Raw genomic sequence first — 19,840 nt, 5'->3', positions numbered from 1 at the left:
TCATCTAACCCAACCAACCAATCACATCCCCTCGCCCCCCCAAGCCGCACCGCACCGGAGCCTCCCAAAAAAAAAATCACGGTACCGAAAAAAAAGCAAGACAAAAAGGACAAAAATCGTGATCCCAGCTAAGCATACGTGCATGAGCCCAGAACCCACCCCCCCCACTCGACAAACTAACCCCATAGTACCAGAAAGAAGCAGCAAAGAAAGAGAAGAAAAAAAGTACGGTACACTTGTTATAATTACATGTATTCCCTTGTTCCGAAAGTATCTTAGACTATTAGCTTCTACACTACCTTACTACTTCCAGCCTAGCCTGGGACGTTTTTTTCTCTTGGATACCCAGGTAAGGGAAGGTTGGATTGTACTAGTAGGAGTAGAAGCGGGTTGTTATGGGGAGGGAAATGCGGGGTCTGGGGGGAGCTGAGAGGGTGGGTGCGCGTGATGAGGGGGTGTGTGTGGGCGAGGCTGGGCGGGTGCGGTGTCGGTGTGTAGGTGTGGGTGGGTGTTGTGCATGCGAGGGTCATGAGGGGGGGGGGGGAGGGTGTCCAGGTGGCTGGGATCGGAAGGGAGGGATGGACCTGGTCGATTTTTTTGAAGGAAAGGGGGGAGGAGAGGCGCGAGATTTCTTTTGCGTGTTTCATGCGGGAGGAGGGAACGATGTGAGAAGAGAAGGGTGGAAAACCAATCAACGAGATGAACATGGCACAGCATTGTAAATATGGGGGGGAGATACGATCGCAATAGAGACCAGTAATAACTGAGACTCTGGGTATAATAAAATTCCATTATAGAAGTTACAAAAAAAAGCCGCATCATCGATTGCAATCAATGCAAATAGACGAATTGTTCAATCGTATAACTTCCCAAAACATTACTGACTCATCCGTCCCCAACGGTCATCATTTCCACCTATATGAACACTATATATTTGCATATACCATGTACTGCCCTTTTCTCCCCGTTCAGGGTGTGAAAGAGACACGCAACTTAAGCAGCAGAGGTCTCGTGCTTAGTGGTAACGTTCTCGACAGGGATCTCAATGTGCTTCTCGGCGAGGTTCATCTCAGCAGCGAAGGTGCTATGTGGCTTCCACTTGCGAGAGGTGCGAGGAGTGCTCTCCTCCAACATCTTGTCAACCTGCTCGAGTGTAAGACCCTTGGTCTCGGGAACGAAGAAGTAGGCGAAGAGGACTGAGGTGTATATATTAGCAGACGTTCGGTTGAAAAGGTAATCAGCAAAACTTACAGGAAATGCAGCAGAGAGAGCCCCATAGGAAGAAGACGTTGGATCCGAGACGAGCAGAGTCCTCACGGTCGGCAACAAGGTAAGGAGTAATGATACCGATGATGCAGTTCCAGAACCAGTTGCTGGCAGTGGAGAGACCGACACCGCGAGATCGGATGGTGAGAGGGAAGATTTCACCAATGACGATCCAGGCACAGGGACCCCAAGTGGTGGCGAAGACGGAGATGTTCAAGCAGATGAAGGCAATCATGGCGCGGGTAGCGTTGGGGTTGGCAGGGTGGTCGGCAGTGTTCTTTCCGGCAGTGGCACCGATGGCACCGACGATGAATTGCATGATAACCATGCCTGCAGCACCGAAGATAAGAAGAGGACGACGTCCAATCTTCTCGACCATGACGAACGAGGCGGGGGTGGAGAGCACGTTGACGAGGGTGGTGACGAGAGAGATCAAGAAGGGGTTGTCGATGGAACCGAGCTGCTGGAAGAAAACGGGTCCAAAGTAGAAGATGAAGTTGATACCAGTCAGCTGCTGCATGGCTTGCATGAAGATACCGAGCGTGGTACGGCGGGCGTTGGACGAAGGCTTGGCGATCTTGCCCTCGAAGCAGGCCATCCAGGAGCCAAGGTAGCTGGTCTGGGGAACAACAGACATCTCGTACTCGTGGTTGGCAATGATCTCAGCAAGTTCATCCTGAATGTACTCGGAGTCGGTGGGCTGACCACGGACACGGCCGAGAGCATTGGCAGCCTTGTCGAGCTTTCCCTTCTTGACCCAGAAACGGGGAGACTCGGGCAGAAGAGCAAGACCGACAGCGAGGATGATAGCCCACAGGAACTGGATGGCAATCGGGATACGGTAGGAACCGGTATCGCGGCGTTCCTGGGTCGCGTAGACGACGCAGTTGGCGAGCAGGATACCAATGGTGATGCAGAATTGGTAACCTAATCGAGAGTGTTAACAAATTGTACAACCCGCAAGGCAGCTTTGTGTTTAACTTACCAGCGACGATAGCACCACGGACCTTCTTGGGGGCAATCTCGGACATGTACAGAATGACAATGGAGGAGATGAAACCGACACCAAAACCAGCAATGAGACGACCAGCAGTCATGACACCAAGACCAGTGGAAGCAGTCTCGAGGATACCACCAACCATGAAGATGGCACATCCGAGAATGATAGTAACACGACGTCCGATGAAGTCGGCAATGTCACCAGCGGCGATAGCACCGAAGAAAGTACTATTGGGCCAGTTAGTTATTTCAATTGATCATTACAGCAAGTGATTGGGGTTGACTACATACCCAGCGGACAGGATAGAAGTGACGAGGGATTGTTGCCATGGAGCGATAACAAAGGTAGATTTGCGGTAGTCTGTGATCTGGGAATCCAAAGGATCGAGGCCGGGGAACTTGACATCGGGGTACTCTGCCCCAGTGTATTGCTTGATGAAGTAGTCCATGTTCAGGACACCTCCCATCCAACCAGTGTCATATCCGAAGAAGATACCACCGAAAGCTGCAAAAGCAACAATGAGGTAGGCGCGAACGGTGACGGGAGCCTCGACACGGCTAACATCAGCCGTGCCGGTGACGGGGACGACTCCACCTCCAGGCATGATTGTGGTTGTTGTTGTTGTTGTTGTGCTTGGAGAAGGTGAAGCAGACGGAAGGCAGTTGATAAGAACTCTTCGCACAAAAAGAAGAGTCCCGCACAGCGCTGAAAACAGGAGATGCTGGGGACGTCTGTGAAACGCGATCAGCGGCGGGATTCCCAAGCTTTTAATATGGCACGTCAAGTAGCCGTGATACTGCAGCACGGTGCCCGTGTGGCTTTTCTACCGTAACATTGCACATTAACACGCTAGGCCTGCCCGGGCTACAGCTCCGCATCTTACAATTCTGGAAGGATTGCTGCTATTTCTCTATAGGCCGCTGGCCAAATTCCCCCCTACATACTGATGACCATGTCCGCACCTACATACACATACGGCTGGCACGCGGCTGATCTGGCCTGTCAGCTCAGCTGGTCTTGCTTGGGTAGCCTTCTACACGTCCTAAGTCTGTGAGCTATTGCTGTCGGTACCACCCATCTGTTGCAGATGAGCGCATATGTGCCTCGATTAGGCGATACAACAGTTGGTCCGGGACACGAAGCGTCTTTGGGGGCGTCGAAATCTGGGGCGCCAAGCTCACTCAAGCTACCCATGGGGGCCTCTCCTAGCGGGCGAGACCTGCAGACTTTTTCCCAGAAAATCCTTGCAGAAGCCCGAGGCTTGGATCCTTCCGGCGAATGAGTGAGATACAACGTCTACATGCACAGCCGCTAGCCGACGCCTCTCCAGCCAAGACGTCTTGTTGCGCCTGGGTTTGTAGGCGACTCTGGTTCTCGATGCATCACGCTGACTGCCCATTGACAACACCAACAACACCTGACCGTGAATACCAATTTAGCTCTGTCCTGTTGATGGCCAGCGTCTGCTGGTACACAAAAACGCCACTGGGCGCCGGCGCTTGATCATGCAGTTGCTCTTTGTCAAACCGACGACAATCCGGGGTATCGTGCTGGGCCGACTTTGAAGTCGTTAGTGTTTATTGCAGCTAGCCGTTGTGCATCGCGATGGCATGGAGTCGGGAGTGGAAGGCGTGTCCCGCCTTGAAAGCCATACCTCTGGGTGGGTCAAGCATATCTCGCAGCATATATGCCTGCACAAAGGGATTGGCTCGTCACGGGAGGTGGAGTAAGGGCGGGCCAGAGGTCGCCAATAGAGATGGCGGTCCCGAAGAGGTGGTGTGCCTCCTACGCAGCACATGCCTATCTGACTGCTGATGGGCCGAAACCCGGAAACAACAAGATTAGCAAACAGGAACGGAAAAGTTACCCTGCTGCTCGACCCCAGCCGTTGTTCAGGCAGCAGATTGTGTGATCCCAAACACGGGTGGCGTTAATGTTATTGTTGTCACCATTCCCTTTTGCTAGCCACACCCGTGCGGCGCATCTGGAGAACCTTGCTCCCACCACCCGGAGCGACAACGAGCGAATAGGCAAACATGGCTGGCCGCGCTCTCACATGCGTGTCACTGGCAGCTCTCGCTAACTGAGTTTCGGGTGGCACCCCGCTCCTCAAGGCGTCCCGCAAAAGCAAGAGTCCTCTGTAACGCCTCGTGACAATTGCCCCACGGTGAGGAGATGGTGCTGCAAGCCACCAGGTCAGGCTTTTTTATTGTATTTGCCGTGCGTGGTCCCGCGGACACGTCTAGGTTTGGGCGAATCCGACAGGCCATGGGCGAGCAAGGGTAGGTCCAAAGCTAAAAAGCTAACGGCAATGTCTTGGAGTGCTGGGCGGCGGAGCGCTGGGCCGTATAGGCGCGCATAGAGCAATGGCTGGATGTCGAAGCGCGCATGCCAATCCCACGGCGTGATACACGTGAGCGCGCTGGAGAGAGCGGTAACGGTAGCGACTGTGATCCAGAGGCCTGCTACAACGGCTACGGCTACCCCGACTTTGCGTGGCATGCATGTGCGTGTGTAGTTGGCTGGGGTGACATGTCGTCCTTGGTCCTTGGGCAAGCGTTCCCTTCTCCACGGGGCTCTAGCCAACCGTCTAGACTGGCGTGTGCGCAAAGGGGTCCCCTAGCGCCCTGAGACAACAAGGCTGGCTGGCCTAACGTTCCCTTCGGCGCTGATTCAAGCTCCGTCGGCACATGCTTGCGATGCGAACAGCGTAACCCAATGCACAGTAACTCGGGACGACATTGGAAAACGCCTCGCAAATCACCAGAGCCGCAAATGGCGCTATGGATGGCCAACGTTGTGGTCATCATGATGCACGCGCGCTGCACTCGCCTCCCAGTGTGCCTCGCGTAGGTACATACATACAGGCGTAGACCGCGCCGCACCGACATAGTCGCTCTATCCTGCAGCGTGTAACCCGAGCGAGAAAATCATTAAGACGCGGCCAGCATCTCGGTCCGGCATCTGTGCCAAGCGCTGAAGTCACTACTCGTCCAGTATCGGCCTCAGAGCTGAGCACTCCGATGCATCTGATTCTCAACACTTACAGATGATGACCAACATGCCGATACGATCAAAGTCTCGAACAAGGCCCAGTCATTTGTACTCCACCTCGGGGACCCCACAGAGAGGACCTCCACCTTCCGTCATGCCAGCAATGGAACGCTCCGCTGACTCAAAACTGATAGAGCCCTTCATTGATAATGAATCAGCCTTGTTCATATCGGCAGTGAATGTTCGGTAGTATAAGTACCGAGAGCGCAGCTAGTTGCACCATCCTTGCCATTGCCCCATTGATTCCAGAATCCAGATTCTTGGTGTCGACCAAAACAACTAGCTTAGGGCGTAGCCCCACGCTGAGACACCAACTGCACCCATGTTCTTGTGCAACCTGGTGACACCCACATTGATCGCTCTCGTGTTCACCAGCTCATCAATGGCGCACTGGGCACCATTAGGGGAAAAGTCTTTAGTCGGGTCTGCCTATTCTTCTCAAGCTGAGTCGTGAGACTTTCCACCGCCATCGAGCGGTCGACTTTTCATCTTGTTCCCACCCGCACTGCCCTAACACATTCATGTATCCTGAAGGTAAAGGATTTTTCTTCGCTTCAGAGCTGTGGTATGGTGGGCTTATCGTATTCGGCAGTTGTGATATTTGCGAATAAGCAGGGATGACAAATGCAGAGGCACGACCGTCTCTGCGTATATGTTGGCAGCGGGTGAGTATAACCGTGAGAAAAAACACGGTAACCGTGGTGAAGCGGAGTAGAAAGGAGTAGAGAAGCAGGTGAGTGGGTTGAAGTAAACAGGTTAAGGTGAGAAGGCACTCAGGGTCTTGTGCAACGCTAGAAGGCACGACCTCTCGACCCTTTCCCCATGACTCAACTGTACACAGAGGAAGGTGCGAAACCCTCAATGCGGCAATAAACGCATCTCAGTTGTTGTTACACGACATTATGAAGTGATTCATATCACTTTCGCTATGGTAAGATGGCCTACGTCGAACTCCTGTAACGTCATCAAACTCGAGTACTCCCAGCGATCTATATAATCTTTGGATCATCCTCTAGGCACAGTAAACACCATCCCGCTCGATTCGGTCGCCTTTTCATGCATCTGAACCCCGAGGGGATGCTCGCATCATTCAAATTTCTGGTTGTCTATGCCATCGGAGCGATATCCCAGATATTCCACACACCTATTACCGACGGAACCTTTTCGCTCGACCGATTCCAAAGCCTGAATCAACAATACTTAAGTTATCCTTTTCGAAGTAAACATTAGCAGTCTGTATCTTTGAAACTGACATGTCGAATACCTAGTCATGGTTCTTATTCTGACTCGGATTTCCGCGTGGATGCATGCATCATGTGGATCACCATGAGGCTATCAATTGTGATAACAAAATGAATTCTAGGAGACTATTTTGCTAATGCCATATTTATACATGGATATTACTGTCCACCACAGGATTGTTGTTTTTTTTGGTTTATGACATGTACGGTTTAACGTTACAGCAATCGTATCTTTTTTTCGAGTCCAAGACCAAACTTGTATCAGTCACTTTTTTTCTGGTATGTTTCTTGCTGTCAAATCTGACTCTCAAATTGCCATCACTCTGAATATCCTCGTATATTTTCTCCGGTAGTGTTTTTCTTATGAGTAAAAGATTTCAACTTGCAAAATATCTGCTTCTCTTACACTGTCACAATTAGCTACAGCGAGAACATATGATTTAATTCGGCATATTCCAGATGATCTGCAGACATATACTAGCTATCCAAAGGGAGCTATCTCCCGAATTCCTCTAACAGGGTTAGAGGCATTATCAAATTGGACTAGGTCAGTCAACCACCAACGACACATCTTATCCCTTGTACCTTTGACCTGCATATTATGATCCTGTTTCTATTTCCCCATGAGAAGCGGAAATAGTAAAATCCATGGATTTCCATGTAGTCTGATGTTCTATGGAAAGGAATTGATTTAATTACAGCACTGTATCCTAATTGAACCATATTGATGAAGACATCACATCATTTTAGATATTGCCAGGAAGAGATACATATGCCTGTGAGTTTTGATATGAAGTATACTCAACTCATTGTTGCAGAGAAGAGCTGCTTCAAGGTTGGGTTTCTAAAGTTTCTACTAGGATGTCGAAAAACAGTGAGATGCTGCAAACCAAAAAAGGCCTCCATGACACATTCTTTCGCATATATTTAGATGCTAGTTAGTGACTGTAAAATAGTAGATTTCCGTTCATTTTTTCTTGTTGATGGTACTACCGGGTGTTGGGCACATATGAGGCGATAATGGTGCGGATAGCTACTAGGGTCGAGAGTATTAACAGTATCGCGATGCTGTAGAACTTTTTGAAAATCCACTCAGTCTATGTTCCATTCAAAGTCAATTGATTGTCTGTTTAATTTGGTGCCGCGGTTAATCATAATTGTACATTCGCAGCATAATCATTTCGTGTACAGCTGTGATGATGAGCGTGGTACCAGTGCAAATTCGGACGGGGGGCGTTCTTGCGAATAACGCGCACAGAATCAATACTGCTCTACTTCACGACCACAAAAAATCCCCGTACGGTTGACGCAAAAACAGCACAGGTGGAAACCCAGTCGGAAGAGTAGATATGCTTTGGGTGTTATATGTCCAGTGCTGCCAGTAATTGTTGAGGTGTCAAACACGCAACCCCGCCAACAGCTGCCAAACAACGCGTCGACTCGGTGTAACTACTGGACAACGCAGATAGCTGTCACTATGCAGGAAAAAACATAATAGAGAAATAAGCAGAGAAGCGCTCCTCAACGTCAGAAAGAATTGAGGGATTGGAATCAAGAGGGCGCTGAGAGGAGGATGTTGGGTAGAGCTACCTCCTGGGGCGCGTGACACACCCTCACCTGACACATATTACGAGACACGTCATCGACTCGACACGATTGCCAGAGGGGTTGTACACAAGAAGAGATAGGCAACAATAGAGTTTCTGATAGCTGGTGAGGTGGGTCTTGGTTTCGTCAGAATTTTGTGTATGTTGGGTATGCTGGGGAAGGGCAATCGGAGTATCTCTGTGCACAAGCGAAACACCACGGAAGGAGGCGGAACAGAGCGCGTAGAATACCCAAACACCACCAAGACTAGCGTAAAGTCAAAACCTTGGAAGGCCGAGAACGTTCGGTGAGAAACAGATAGACAGTTAGGCCGAGAAAAGGTGAGGCAGGCAAGGAGACGCGCTCCTACATGGGCGGGCGAGATTTTGTGGTATGCGTTTGCGCGATGGATTGGTTAGCTGTGCAAAACCTGAGGCCGTGTCGAAGCAAAGACGGTCAAAGTAGAACTAATGTCGATCGCTGTTGATAGACGTATAAAAAAACAAAAAGCGCTCGGCTTTGGGCACGCGGGCAAAAGTGTGGTCGAGGCAAAAGCTTATGGGTGTAGGGGCATGTGGACAGAGAGGGACAGAGGGATGAGGGATGAGGGACGAGGAACGAGGGAGGGGTTCAACGCGTGCGCTTCCATGGGCACCGCAACGCGCCCCAACTTGCAGACTGGATTAGTGTAGGAGAGCAAACAAACGAGACGAGATCACCCTGAAGCGCTCTAGGTTGGTGAAGGGGAGAGAGTGTTAGCGCACTTTTTGCGGGTTGGGAAAAAGAGCGCATTTGGATCACACAGGCGCTGAGATTGCTATAAATTGGCCGCCCCCCACTTGCACGCGCGCTCTTGCCCTATCGCAAACCTCCCAACACCACCACAACCTCTCCATCGCTCTTGGTCTTGCTCTGCCCATTTCAAGCTTCAATCACACATCTGCTATCCAGTCCAAATTAACCCACACAATGCCTCCCAAGAAGACCACCACCCCTTCCAAGGCAAAGGCTCCCTCTGCCGCCCCTGCACATGGCTCCTACATCGGTATGTTGTATATCCCCAGCACACCACCAGCGCATTCTCTATGCGTACACGGTCTGTTGCATCATGATCGCCGATAAATGCTGACTTTGTATTGTAGACATGGTAAAGGATGCCATCATCAACGTGAGTCTATCCTCCCAGGCGCATTGCCAGTTCCCCCCCGCACCGGGGATTGCGACGCCAGCGCATCACCGCGCAAGGCCCAACACTCCAACTCCTCCACTCTGTGTATCTTAATGAACATGATTACTGACGTGCTCTTTTCACGATACAGCTCAAGGAACGTAATGGATCAAGGTTAGTACATCCATCTCATGTTGATGTTGTTGCCTTCGCGCCGCGTTGTGCTTTTGTCGCAACACGCGTCTGTCAGAATCCTTACTAACTTTCCCCTACAGCCGTCAAGCCATTCAAAAGTACATCCAAGCCAACAACAAGCTCGGCAACCTGAGCGATGCTGCTTTCAGGGGCCACGTCAACCGCGCCATTTCCTCTGGTGAGGAGAAGGGTGACTTTGCGCGTCCCAAGGGTGAGTGCCTATCCCTCCGCCACAACCTAACCCGTGACGCGTTTCCCTAGCGTCGCTCATCACCCATTGACTTGGACATTACTGACACGTCGCGCAGGCCCATCTGGACCAGTAAAGCTTGCTAAGAAGGAGGCTAAGCCTGCTGCTGCTGCCAAGAAGTCTGAGTCTAAGTCTGAGAAGAAGGTCACTGAGAAGAAGACCGAAAAGAAGACTGCCGAGAAGAAGAAGGCCCCTGCCACCAAGAAGGCCGCCAAGGACTCCCCCAAGGAGGAGACCAAGGAGGAGAGCGCTACCGTATGTATTATGCTCGTGTTTTCAACCACCAAGGCTGACATAATCCGTAGGAGACTGAGACCACTACCAAGGCTGCCCCCAAGAAGAAGGCCGCAACTGCCCGCCCAAAGAAGGCTGCCGCCACTACCACCAAGGCTGCTGCTGCCGCCAAACCCAAGGCCAATGCTAGCAAGCCCCGTAAGACTGCTGCCGCTAAGCCTGCCGTTGAAGAGGAAGTATCACGCGTTCTCGGCAAGACCAAGTCTGGTCGTGTCACCAAGAGCAAGGCTCCCGCTACTGAGGCTAAGGCTAAGGCAGCAAAGAAGACCGCTGCACCCAAGAAGAAGGCCACTGAAGAGAAGAAGGAGCCTGCCGCAAAGAAGGCTGCCGCACCTAAGAAGGCCACCACCCCTAAGAAGAAGACCACACCCAAGAAGGCCACACCAAAGGCTGCCAAGGCATGAGGTTGAATTCTTGTCTTTGTTGATGTTGTTTTCCTTTTGAATTGCTTCAGTCGTCTGGCATAGAAGCATATGCTAGACTACACCTTCTTCACGGATTCCCTTTTGTCTTACAATCAGTCTCTGGGTTCTATGGGCGGTCAAACAGCGTTAGTACCGGGTGGATATGGATGGGAAATGGGCTGGATGTTCCTTCTCTCTCTCGCTCTTCTTATGTCGAGTATGTTGGCGGGGCGTTTCGGGCGCAGTTTGTCTCAGTCTCCAGCGCTTTCATGTCTTGTGTTTTTACCACATCTGTTGTTCTTTTTGTTTTCCTTCTCACTCTCACCAGCGCCGCGCTTTCTTATGGCGCGTACATATCGAGAGGATAATCGCTACGACGTAACGCTCATCGTCTCAAAGCAATGAAAAAACCCATTACACACTTCAAACATTGCGCCTTCTCTTTGTATGTGAAGAAGGTTGTGTGAATTGTCGACGTGTTGTTTTCGCATGCACGCGTCGAGGTTGCTTTCCTCGTGACTTTGACCTACTCCACCTGATATGATAAGATAAGGATTATGCACCACTGATATAATTGCTACTTGCACAACGTCGCTCGTCTCCAGGAACACTGGATTCCTCAAGTAGCTTTTGGTATCTAAAGAAACTGGACTCGACACCTTGTCTAAAGGGTACTTATCACCCCATATCACTAGAACAAGACGAAGATGAAGCAACCAACAGTGCAGAAAAATCAAGCGATGAAGTATCATAAATGTCTATTCATTTTGTCATATCATATTTAGCAAGAGCAAAAAGAAGAAGAGGTGTCCTACAACCCCCCCAAATATATACAAAGGACAGTTCTGCTCAACCGCATTCTTCTCTCCATCAACCAGAAAACTTTTGTTGTTCAGGCCACACACACACACACACACACACACACACACACACACACACACACACACACACACACGAAAAACCAGAGTCAAACCCGCTTACTCGGAGTAGTGACACTTCTCAGGAGTCCAATCATTATCAACACGGGCCTCAAACTTAGTACAGTTCTGACCAGCAGGATGCTCAAAGGCATCCATCCAGACCTTGTACTGGCCGGGGGCATTGTAAATGGGGCAAGCCTGGAGGCCGTAGATAGGGGCGGTGGGGGTGAACTGGAGCTTGAGGGTGCCGTGGTTATCGACGAAGAAGCCGTCGCGGAGGGCGTTGCGGGGCAGGGGCTCTGCGCCAGTCGTGTAGCGCATGTTGCCCTGGCCCATGCCGTCGGCTGCCGTGTAGAATTGCTGAGGCGGGTTGGCTGTGTAGAGCGAGAGAGTGCCGTTGCCGAAGACAAAGGTTGCGTAGTCGCGTGGGTCGGGGCCGCAGGAGGCGCCTTGGTCTTTCAGCCCGATGAGCAGACTGCTGTTCGCGGCTTGGAGGAATTTGCCGTCAAAGTCGGTGCCGGGGGCGATGGCGAAGAGGCGCGAGGTCCAGAAGAGGGGGGTGTCGTCGGCACGGGTCTGGAGGGGGCTGGCGGCCGCGAGAGCAGCGACGCTGGTGGCGATGGCGGCGGTGGTGAACTTCATGTTGATTGTTGGTGGTGGTTGATGATTATTATATTATATTGTTGTTGTTGTTGTTGTTGTTATTATTGTAGTAGGCGTAGTAGTGGTAGCGAAGGTGGATGTCAAGCTGGATGATGAGTTTCGAAAGAGAAGGGGACATGTCAGATGGATTATATATACACGCAAAAGAGCCTCAAATTCTCTAAGTTCCGCCCATCATGGCCCTGTTGAAGCGCATAGGTAACACACTATCGAGGACGGAATGAGGTCCATGTGCTCGGCGTATTACCCTCAATGCTCCCGCATGAGATCATTTGCGAGCCGAACACGAAGCGCATCTCTCCATGCCCCCACATTTTGGCACTTGTTTTTAGGAACCGCGCCACAGCCGGAGCGGGTGCCCTTCAGGGTCCGCAAAGGATCAGGGCTGCAAAAAGGCTGCATGTCCGTATTGCCGCGCCTGGGTGCTATCGAATGTTCGCACGAAGGTCGAATCAAAATCGTAGGCGGTGACGTGGCTGTGTTCAGAGCCAAGGGCCGATTCAATGCCGCTTGGCTGTGAAGAGTTAATCCGCCTGCCTCTTCGGTCGTCGTTTCATTCGCCGGGATAACCCTATTCGCTCTTTTGCCAGTTGCTGACAAGAATAGAAACACTCCACTGACCACTGGGAAGTGTTTGGCCGCATTGTTCTTGGCGAAGATCGTAATGTCACGCTTGTTGTCGTCTCTCGTGTTCTTTGCTTCTAGCCTACACGTGGATTCCCAAGTAGTCGGACAGCGCATTCTTTGTTGCCACTTCCAATATTTATCTTCTCCTGTACCAATAAACCACATCTCGCCAGCTGGATGATTCAGTGTCTTCACACAGACCAGAGGGCAACATACTTGCTCACCGCCAGGTTCATCTCCCGTGCCCTGTCAGATATCCACCGCCGAGCCTTCAGAATCCTGGAGTGTGTGCTTTCCGGATGTAACGGTCATGCACTATTGTAGCACGGCCGCTATCCCGAAGACTAAAGTGTATTTTTACGTCAAATCCACTTATGACATATTTGCCATTGCGACCTGACCGTAGTGTCTTATGATGGGACTCGAATGCTACTTACTATTGATACGTACCTCTTTTAGACATTGCTTTGCACTATTTCATGTGACCAGTCCGTATATGTAGCTGGTACCTTGCCTTTTCTGTCACCAATACATGTCCTCGTGTATGTAGTACATACATACATACAGTTCAGCCTGCACAGCGCCAGCATGCCATGTCAAGTACTAGAGTGCCTTGGAAGGTTTGTGTTGGAAACTTCAAAACAGTCGGCTTACGGTGCATGGACTCGACAAGAGAGTTTGTAGAGTACTACTGTTCCCGGCCCGACTATCCTTCGTTTCACCTGCCAATCGGCAGTCACCTGTCGACACCTGGGCGTACATAAGTATGTACTTAGAGTACTGTATATTACTTGGTTTCTTGACGCAAGTTGAAGCTGAAACGCTCGGCGCTGTGAAGAATAGGCGCACGTAGATTTAAGGAGGAACTCAGCGCTTTAACCATCTGTAGCGTCGTACTATGTCACATGCCGTATAGCGAACCTTGACTCGACCAGCGAATTTGAAAGCGCCACCAGGTAGATGTATTTATTCAGGAGAACTACTCCAATAAAGAGGCCTTTATGGATACTGATGTCTCTATGCGTAGTAGCTACACACTCAGATTAAACTCGTTGTTCCTCCAGAAAAGTACCAGTCTCGGAGTTATGGTACGCGTGTCAAAAGGGGCTAAGCTCATACAGGTAATGCCGATAGTGCTGACAACAAACCGTGATTTATGTTGTCGTCGGGAGAGGGGGGTTGAAAGGGTTATGTAATACTAGTACATAAGTACTTTCTGGGATCGTGACTGAGGGACAAAGAATGTTCCCGCTTCCCTCCTCCTGTGCCGGTGTTCGGATAGGTAGGGTCTTACTGAGAGATTAGGTTTTCCTAGATAACTATATTTTGCGCGCAGATATGCCGCAACACTTAGGCTATTCTATTTGCGTCTGGTCTTCCAGTTGTTTGTTGTAACGTTTTCTCCGAAAGGAAGCTACGAGCTATGAACGTACATTAGAATACTGGCGATAAGACATATTCGCCATGTACTACAAGATCCTCGCTCTATACCCAATGTACGCATTCTTTGTGTTGTCACGTAGATCTTGTTGTTTTCGCAGGTTACTCATTCGGCGATGCATCATACACGAAGAAATATACTGTACTGGACAGTGCTCTCGTCTCTTATAGTAACCGCCTCTTGAATATTTTTCTTCCTGAGGCTATTCGCATTGCCTTGATCGAAAAGTTACTGCATTCTTCTTTAGCAAGAGAGACTTCATCATCCAACATATGATGACCACTATTCATAGACGGTATCCGAGTGATTGCGTCACCAGCGATTGTCAATGCGAAGAGCGACCAAAACAATTATGAGCCTTGATTCCACTAGTTTTCCGGTGTCCGTCGGTGTCCGTCAGTGTCCGTCAGTGTGGCTAAGAATAACCTCGTATCTCTTCCATGAATCAGGGGCTTCTCTATCCAAAATCGAGTCTAACGATTATTTTAGCGCTTCTCGTCATATCATAGCCACATCTATTCAAGTCTACTCTACTGCATATAATATTTCCTCTCTATACCTCGTTGGAGAATACCTTTTTACAGCAACAGCGCGACTTCTATATCATTACCAACGTGACTGTGCCTCTAAATATGATTCATCTTAACAAAGCTGCCGCTGTTACGCTATAAAATATTATGGTCCTCAAAATCTCACCACTGATTCCGACAGAAGTATCGTGTGTGAACGTTGGGAAGGACATCAACAAATAGGAAGGGACTTTGACGTGTTGCGAATAGGATGTGAGTGCCAAATGTACGGCTTCATAGAATCGCAGACCTTTTGATCATACTCGAAGATGTTTACCCTGAATTTTAATACACACTAACCAGACATACATATTTCGATTGACAAACGGCGCGTCAGAAATCCGAGAAACCAGGAGTTGTAGCCGCTGAGATTCCTTTTCAAGCTATATCTTTATTGACTGTCCTGTTACCATTACTACGTAGTTAGAGATCCGTAGCCATGCAATAAAAAGCAAAGTATGCTATTACCCAGAACTGTGCAAGATGTTCCGGCAATCCTTGGAGTAGTCCGTAATGTTCTCAAGCTCGAATTCATCTATTAATGTACTTAGCAGATAGCAAAACTTACCTCAAATGCTAAAAAGCAAAACCACAGCAGTCTTCGTTGAGATTGAGGTTATAGAATCCTTCTTGTTACTTGTAACGTACAGTACATAACTACCGAACATAAAAGTCAAGAGGAAAGAAGCGCTGCGCCACCATCACGGGGAGAAGTAGGACCCCGATCTCCGACCTGACTTTGCCTATTTTAGGCTTAGCGCAAGATGGAGGATAAGCCTCACTATCAGGTCAGGGTCCAATCACCCCTGACCACATGCATGCCAATCGACGTTCCTTATCGTCCACGCGCGCGTCGTCACATGTCGTTGCACCGCCGACCGCCATGAAACGCCTCTCTGACTGGCGGCCGCCCCCTCAAAGCAAGTATGCACGTAGATCTCGCCTTGCTAACACCCAGCACTGACCCCGTCCAGTTCAGCGTGACCTTGTGCCCAGCGTGATGCCTAAATCCCGCGCCTTGACTGGTCGTACCTCTTAACCCTTTCATCTCTCTTTCTCTCTCTTCCTCTCTCCAACATACTAGCTAAACACCGGTTTCTTTTCTGTCCCAACCGCCCCCCTCATTCATATACAGTAGTAGTCTTTGATTGCTATACTCCTTGTAACGAGCCAGTCGGGTCGCAAGAGAACTGTCCGTCGGCATCTCCGTTGGATCCACACACATTCGACGCGTACTATTCCCGAGCTACGCGCTATACCATATATCCTGCGTAGACTAAACGACCGACCTTCCGTATTGAGGCACAGTCGTTATTTGCCATCTATCGAATCAGCGACTGTATCGTCGAGTCGTGCATGCACAACGCCCTGTCGTGACGGGAGCCAAAAACAAGAAAGCTTGTTGTAGCTTGATTGCACAGCCGGTAGCCTTAATCTGTACCTTGGATCTTGGAGACTATCCTTGCCAGTAGTAGAAGGTCGCAATTTACAGACAAGAGGGAACAGAAGGATAAAAGTGGGAATCATGATCGACACTTTGGTAGATGCAGCGAGGGACGCAGTACATAATGCGGCTGCGTCGTCTGCAAATCTGGCGGCAGAATCGCCAACCATGCCTTCGCTCAGGACTCTAGGCAAGCTCGCCGTCGGTGGCGCACAAATTATCCTCGGTGGAGGTCAGCGCGTCATGGGTGACTTCACCCAGGCGTGCCCCAATGCGCAGTTGAGCTGCCACAACACGACTGCTGTGGAGAACCTATGCTGTTTCAACGCCCCCGGTGGACAGCTGCTCCAGACACAATTTTGGGATGCATCGCCTGCTACCGGACCAGATGATAGCTGGACGATTCACGGACTATGGTACATTTCCCCTTTCCCCCCCACACATCCATATACACAACGTACTAACGAACGCACCCAAGGCCCGACCGCTGCGACGGAAGCTTCGACGCAAGCTGCGACTCGACGCGCTCCTACTCCAACATCAGCGCAATCCTCAACTCCTTCGGCGCCACCGACCTCCTCGCCTACATGTCGACCTACTGGAAAGACTACAAAGGCCAAGATGAATCATTCTGGTACCACGAGTGGGCCAAACACGGCACCTGCATCTCAACCCTCGAGCCCGAATGCTACACCGAGCACAAGCCCACCGAGGAAGTCGTCGATTTCTTCCAGAAAACCGTAGACCTATTTAAAACCCTACCAAGCTACGAGTGGCTCAAAGAAGCAGGCATCCTACCGAGCACCACGCAAACCTACACATTCGACGCAATCCAAAAAGCCATCCAGGCAAAGCGACCAGACGTCGAAGTCACACTGGGCTGTCGCTCCGGCGCACTCAACGAAATCTGGTACCACTTCGACGTACGCGGCAGCGTGCAAACAGGCGAATTCGTGCCCTCGAACCCCGATGGCACAAAATCTACATGCCCCCAATCCGGAATCAGATACTTGCCCAAACACGGTAGCGGGTCGCAGCCTTCCAACCCTATCATCACCACGACTAGTACGGTGGCTGGTGGCAATCCGGCGCCGACGGCTGCACCGGGGACTCCGTTTAGCGGGCGCGGCCAGTTGAATGTGCTTGTTGATGGGGCCAAGCAGGGCTGTATTATTAGCAAGGGCACGTGGTACGCGACTGGCACTTGTGCCACTTTCTTAGCTACCAAGGTGGGCGAGGATGGGTTTACGCTTTCGAGCTCAAAGGGCAACTGCGGCATTGTTGGGGGTGCGCTGGCGTGCGGTAACAATGTTCGCACTGCGACCGGTTTCACGAATGCCGATGGGCTGTTGGCTGCGGGTGGCAATGCCAAATGGAGCGCTGACAAGGCTGCGCGTGGAAGCACGCAGCAAACGGTGTATGCGGGTGGAGATCACTCTGCTACATTTAGCATTTCCTGGCAATCCGTCTAGATGATTGCTTGATTTCTCCTTTTTTTCCTCTACTATACTCTCTTGATAGAATCGCATAAGCGAGCACAATGCATAGGCACGTATGAATGAATCACACAAACAAACTGATTGAGCAAATAATCTCTTCTTCATTTTTTTTGTAATGACCGCTGGTTAAGCAGCAATCTGGTCAATGGACCAGCCAGGCCACTTCTACGAAAAAGTACTGCTTTTGTCGCCCAAAAGGCTTTCTTTTTTTTACATGGCACTACTGGTATCTTTCCCCCCATTCCATCTCATGACATCATCAATCACAAATATCGTACGAGCTGTTGAACACTCCGGTCCGGATTCTTTTGTTGAAACACCGTTGCCCATACCCAAAAAAAACGCCGTCTTACGCCCTATAATCCCATTTTATACCACTCTGCATTTAGACGGGCAGAGGGAAGGTGACAGCCCAGGCGGCAATCTCCTTCTTAAGGTCGTTGATCTCTTGGACCTCGCCAGAAGCAACCTTGCTCTTGAAGTCCTTGAGCTTGTTGTTCTCCGTGGGAAGCTCGCTCTGGATCTTCTTGCACAGCTTGATGCAAGTGTCAATGTAGTTGGCAATCTTCTTGAAGTCCTCCTCGCCGAGACCACGAGAAGTCATGGCAGGGGCGCCGATACGGATACCCATGGGGGTAAGAGCGGACTTGTCACCAGGGGTGGTGTTCTTGTTGCAAGCAATGTTTACTTGCTCGAGAACAGCCTCGACACGTGCACCATCGAGGGAGAAGGGCTTCAGGTCAAGGAGAACCATGTGGTTGTCAGTGCCGTCAGTGACGAGTTTGTAGCCCATTGACTTGAAAGCAACCTCGAGAGCCTTGGCGTTCTTGATGACCTGCTGCTGGTACTGCTTGAAGTCATCTGATTGGGCCTGCTTGAGGGCAACAGCCAGCGCAGTGATGGTGTGGTTGTGTGGGCCACCCTGGTGACCAGGGAAGACGGAGAAGTTGATGGGTCCCTCAAGGTCGTACAGGGTCTCCTTGCCGGTCTTGGGGTCGGTCTTGCGTACACCCTTGCGGAAGAAGATCATGGCACCACGGGGACCACGGAGAGACTTGTGAGTAGTGGTGGTGACAATGTCGCAGTACTCAAAGGGCGACTTGTTGACACCAGCAGCAATGAGGCCAGAGATGTGAGCCATGTCCATGAGGAGGTAGCAACCGACCTTGTCGGCAATCTCGCGCATGCGCTTGTAGTCAATCTCACGGCAGTAGGCAGAGGTACCGGCGACAAGGACCTTGGGACGGTACATGAGGGCGTTTTGCTCGAGCTGGTCGTAGTCGATAAGGCCGGTCTCGAGGCTGACGCGGTAGGGGAAGGTCTCAAAGTATGTGGAAACGGCTGAGATCCTACACGTTGTTAGCTTTCATTCAATACGTATGAACCTGGTTGTGAATACGCACTTCCTCTGGGGTGTTTGGTAGCCGTGGCTCAAATGTCCACCGTGGGGCAGGTCAAGACCCATGAGCCTGTCGTGCGGCCTCATAATGGCCTGGTAAGCCTGAAGGTTTGCTGGGCTACCGCTCAAGCATTGAACATTGACACCCCACTTCTCGGGGTCCAAGCGGAAGGTCTCAAGAGCACGCTTTTGGCAGAGCAGCTCGATCGAGTCAATGTGCTCGTTACCGCCGTAGTAGCGGGCACCGGGGTAGCCCTCGGAGTATTTGTTGGACATGGGTGAGCCGAGCGCATCAAAGACGGCGCGGGAAGTAACGTTCTCCGAGGCGATCAGAAGAATGGACTCGCGTTGACGCTGAATTTCCTTCTCCTGCAATCATAGTTAGCAGACTGATTGAAAGATGAATTACTACTGGACTTGCCATGATCTGAGCGACCTCCTGGTCAGTGTCCACCAGGGACTTCTCCATGAGCTGTGGCGAGTTAGCATCGAGTACATTGTCTTTGAAGCGAGAGGCGACATACGTCCTGGTGGGACTTTGGAAGCGCGTAGTTGGACATGATGTGCGGTAGAATGTGAGGGAATGAAGGTGAGAGGTTGGAGAAAAGAGGGGGAGAAAGAGAGATGAGTAGACGCAGCGCGAGATTTTAAGCTTTTCGACAGTCGGAGTACCTGTAGTCCCATTCATCTAACCCCCACCAAATTTTTGGACACCGATAGGATGCACTAGTCTCGTTTAGGTATAGTGCCAACATAAAAGCACCTGTGCAGCCGGTCGTCGGAGCGAATCGGACATACTTTGCGGCGAGAAAAGCTGGA

At 50.7% G+C, this 19,840-nt stretch overlaps 6 protein-coding genes across 6 annotated transcripts; 2 read left to right on the top strand and 4 right to left on the bottom strand.

The window, feature by feature from the left end:
• Nucleotides 1-993: 993 nt before the first annotated feature.
• On the bottom strand, nt 994-2,870 carry COCVIDRAFT_107976 (hypothetical protein; the record flags this gene model as incomplete). Its single annotated transcript, XM_014697868.1, has 4 exons — nt 994-1,196; nt 1,252-2,193; nt 2,252-2,493; nt 2,557-2,870. The coding sequence occupies 4 exons, from the start codon at nt 2,868-2,870 to the stop codon at nt 994-996; spliced, it is 1,701 nt and encodes a 566-aa protein (XP_014553354.1).
• Nucleotides 2,871-9,117: 6,247 nt separating this feature from the next.
• COCVIDRAFT_29478 (hypothetical protein) lies at nt 9,118-10,459 on the top strand (the record flags this gene model as incomplete). Its single annotated transcript, XM_014697867.1, has 6 exons — nt 9,118-9,193; nt 9,291-9,316; nt 9,468-9,490; nt 9,592-9,722; nt 9,820-10,016; nt 10,067-10,459. The coding sequence occupies 6 exons, from the start codon at nt 9,118-9,120 to the stop codon at nt 10,457-10,459; spliced, it is 846 nt and encodes a 281-aa protein (XP_014553353.1).
• A 371-nt stretch (nt 10,460-10,830) lies between these two features.
• Nucleotides 10,831-11,211, bottom strand: COCVIDRAFT_107938 (hypothetical protein; the record flags this gene model as incomplete). Its single annotated transcript, XM_014697866.1, has 1 exon — nt 10,831-11,211. The coding sequence occupies one exon, from the start codon at nt 11,209-11,211 to the stop codon at nt 10,831-10,833; it is 381 nt and encodes a 126-aa protein (XP_014553352.1).
• Nucleotides 11,212-11,436: 225 nt separating this feature from the next.
• Nucleotides 11,437-12,021, bottom strand: COCVIDRAFT_18796 (hypothetical protein; the record flags this gene model as incomplete). The annotated part of the gene is made up of 1 exon (XM_014697828.1): nt 11,437-12,021. The coding sequence occupies one exon, from the start codon at nt 12,019-12,021 to the stop codon at nt 11,437-11,439; it is 585 nt and encodes a 194-aa protein (XP_014553314.1).
• Nucleotides 12,022-16,291: 4,270 nt separating this feature from the next.
• COCVIDRAFT_107944 (hypothetical protein) lies at nt 16,292-17,595 on the top strand (the record flags this gene model as incomplete). The annotated part of the gene is made up of 2 exons (XM_014697865.1): nt 16,292-16,539; nt 16,602-17,595. 2 exons carry the CDS (start codon nt 16,292-16,294, stop codon nt 17,593-17,595), a joined length of 1,242 nt encoding a protein of 413 aa, XP_014553351.1.
• A 412-nt stretch (nt 17,596-18,007) lies between these two features.
• Nucleotides 18,008-19,581, bottom strand: COCVIDRAFT_40663 (hypothetical protein; the record flags this gene model as incomplete). The annotated part of the gene is made up of 4 exons (XM_014697864.1): nt 18,008-18,971; nt 19,026-19,390; nt 19,443-19,493; nt 19,546-19,581. 4 exons carry the CDS (start codon nt 19,579-19,581, stop codon nt 18,008-18,010), a joined length of 1,416 nt encoding a protein of 471 aa, XP_014553350.1.
• Nucleotides 19,582-19,840: the final 259 nt, after the last annotated feature.

This window comes from Bipolaris victoriae (assembly GCF_000527765.1).
Source record: "Bipolaris victoriae FI3 unplaced genomic scaffold scaffold_89, whole genome shotgun sequence".
Lineage (NCBI taxonomy): Eukaryota > Fungi > Ascomycota > Dothideomycetes > Pleosporales > Pleosporaceae > Bipolaris > Bipolaris victoriae.
Note: the sequence above shows the minus strand (reverse complement) of the source record. Positions and strands in the feature narration are given on the sequence as shown.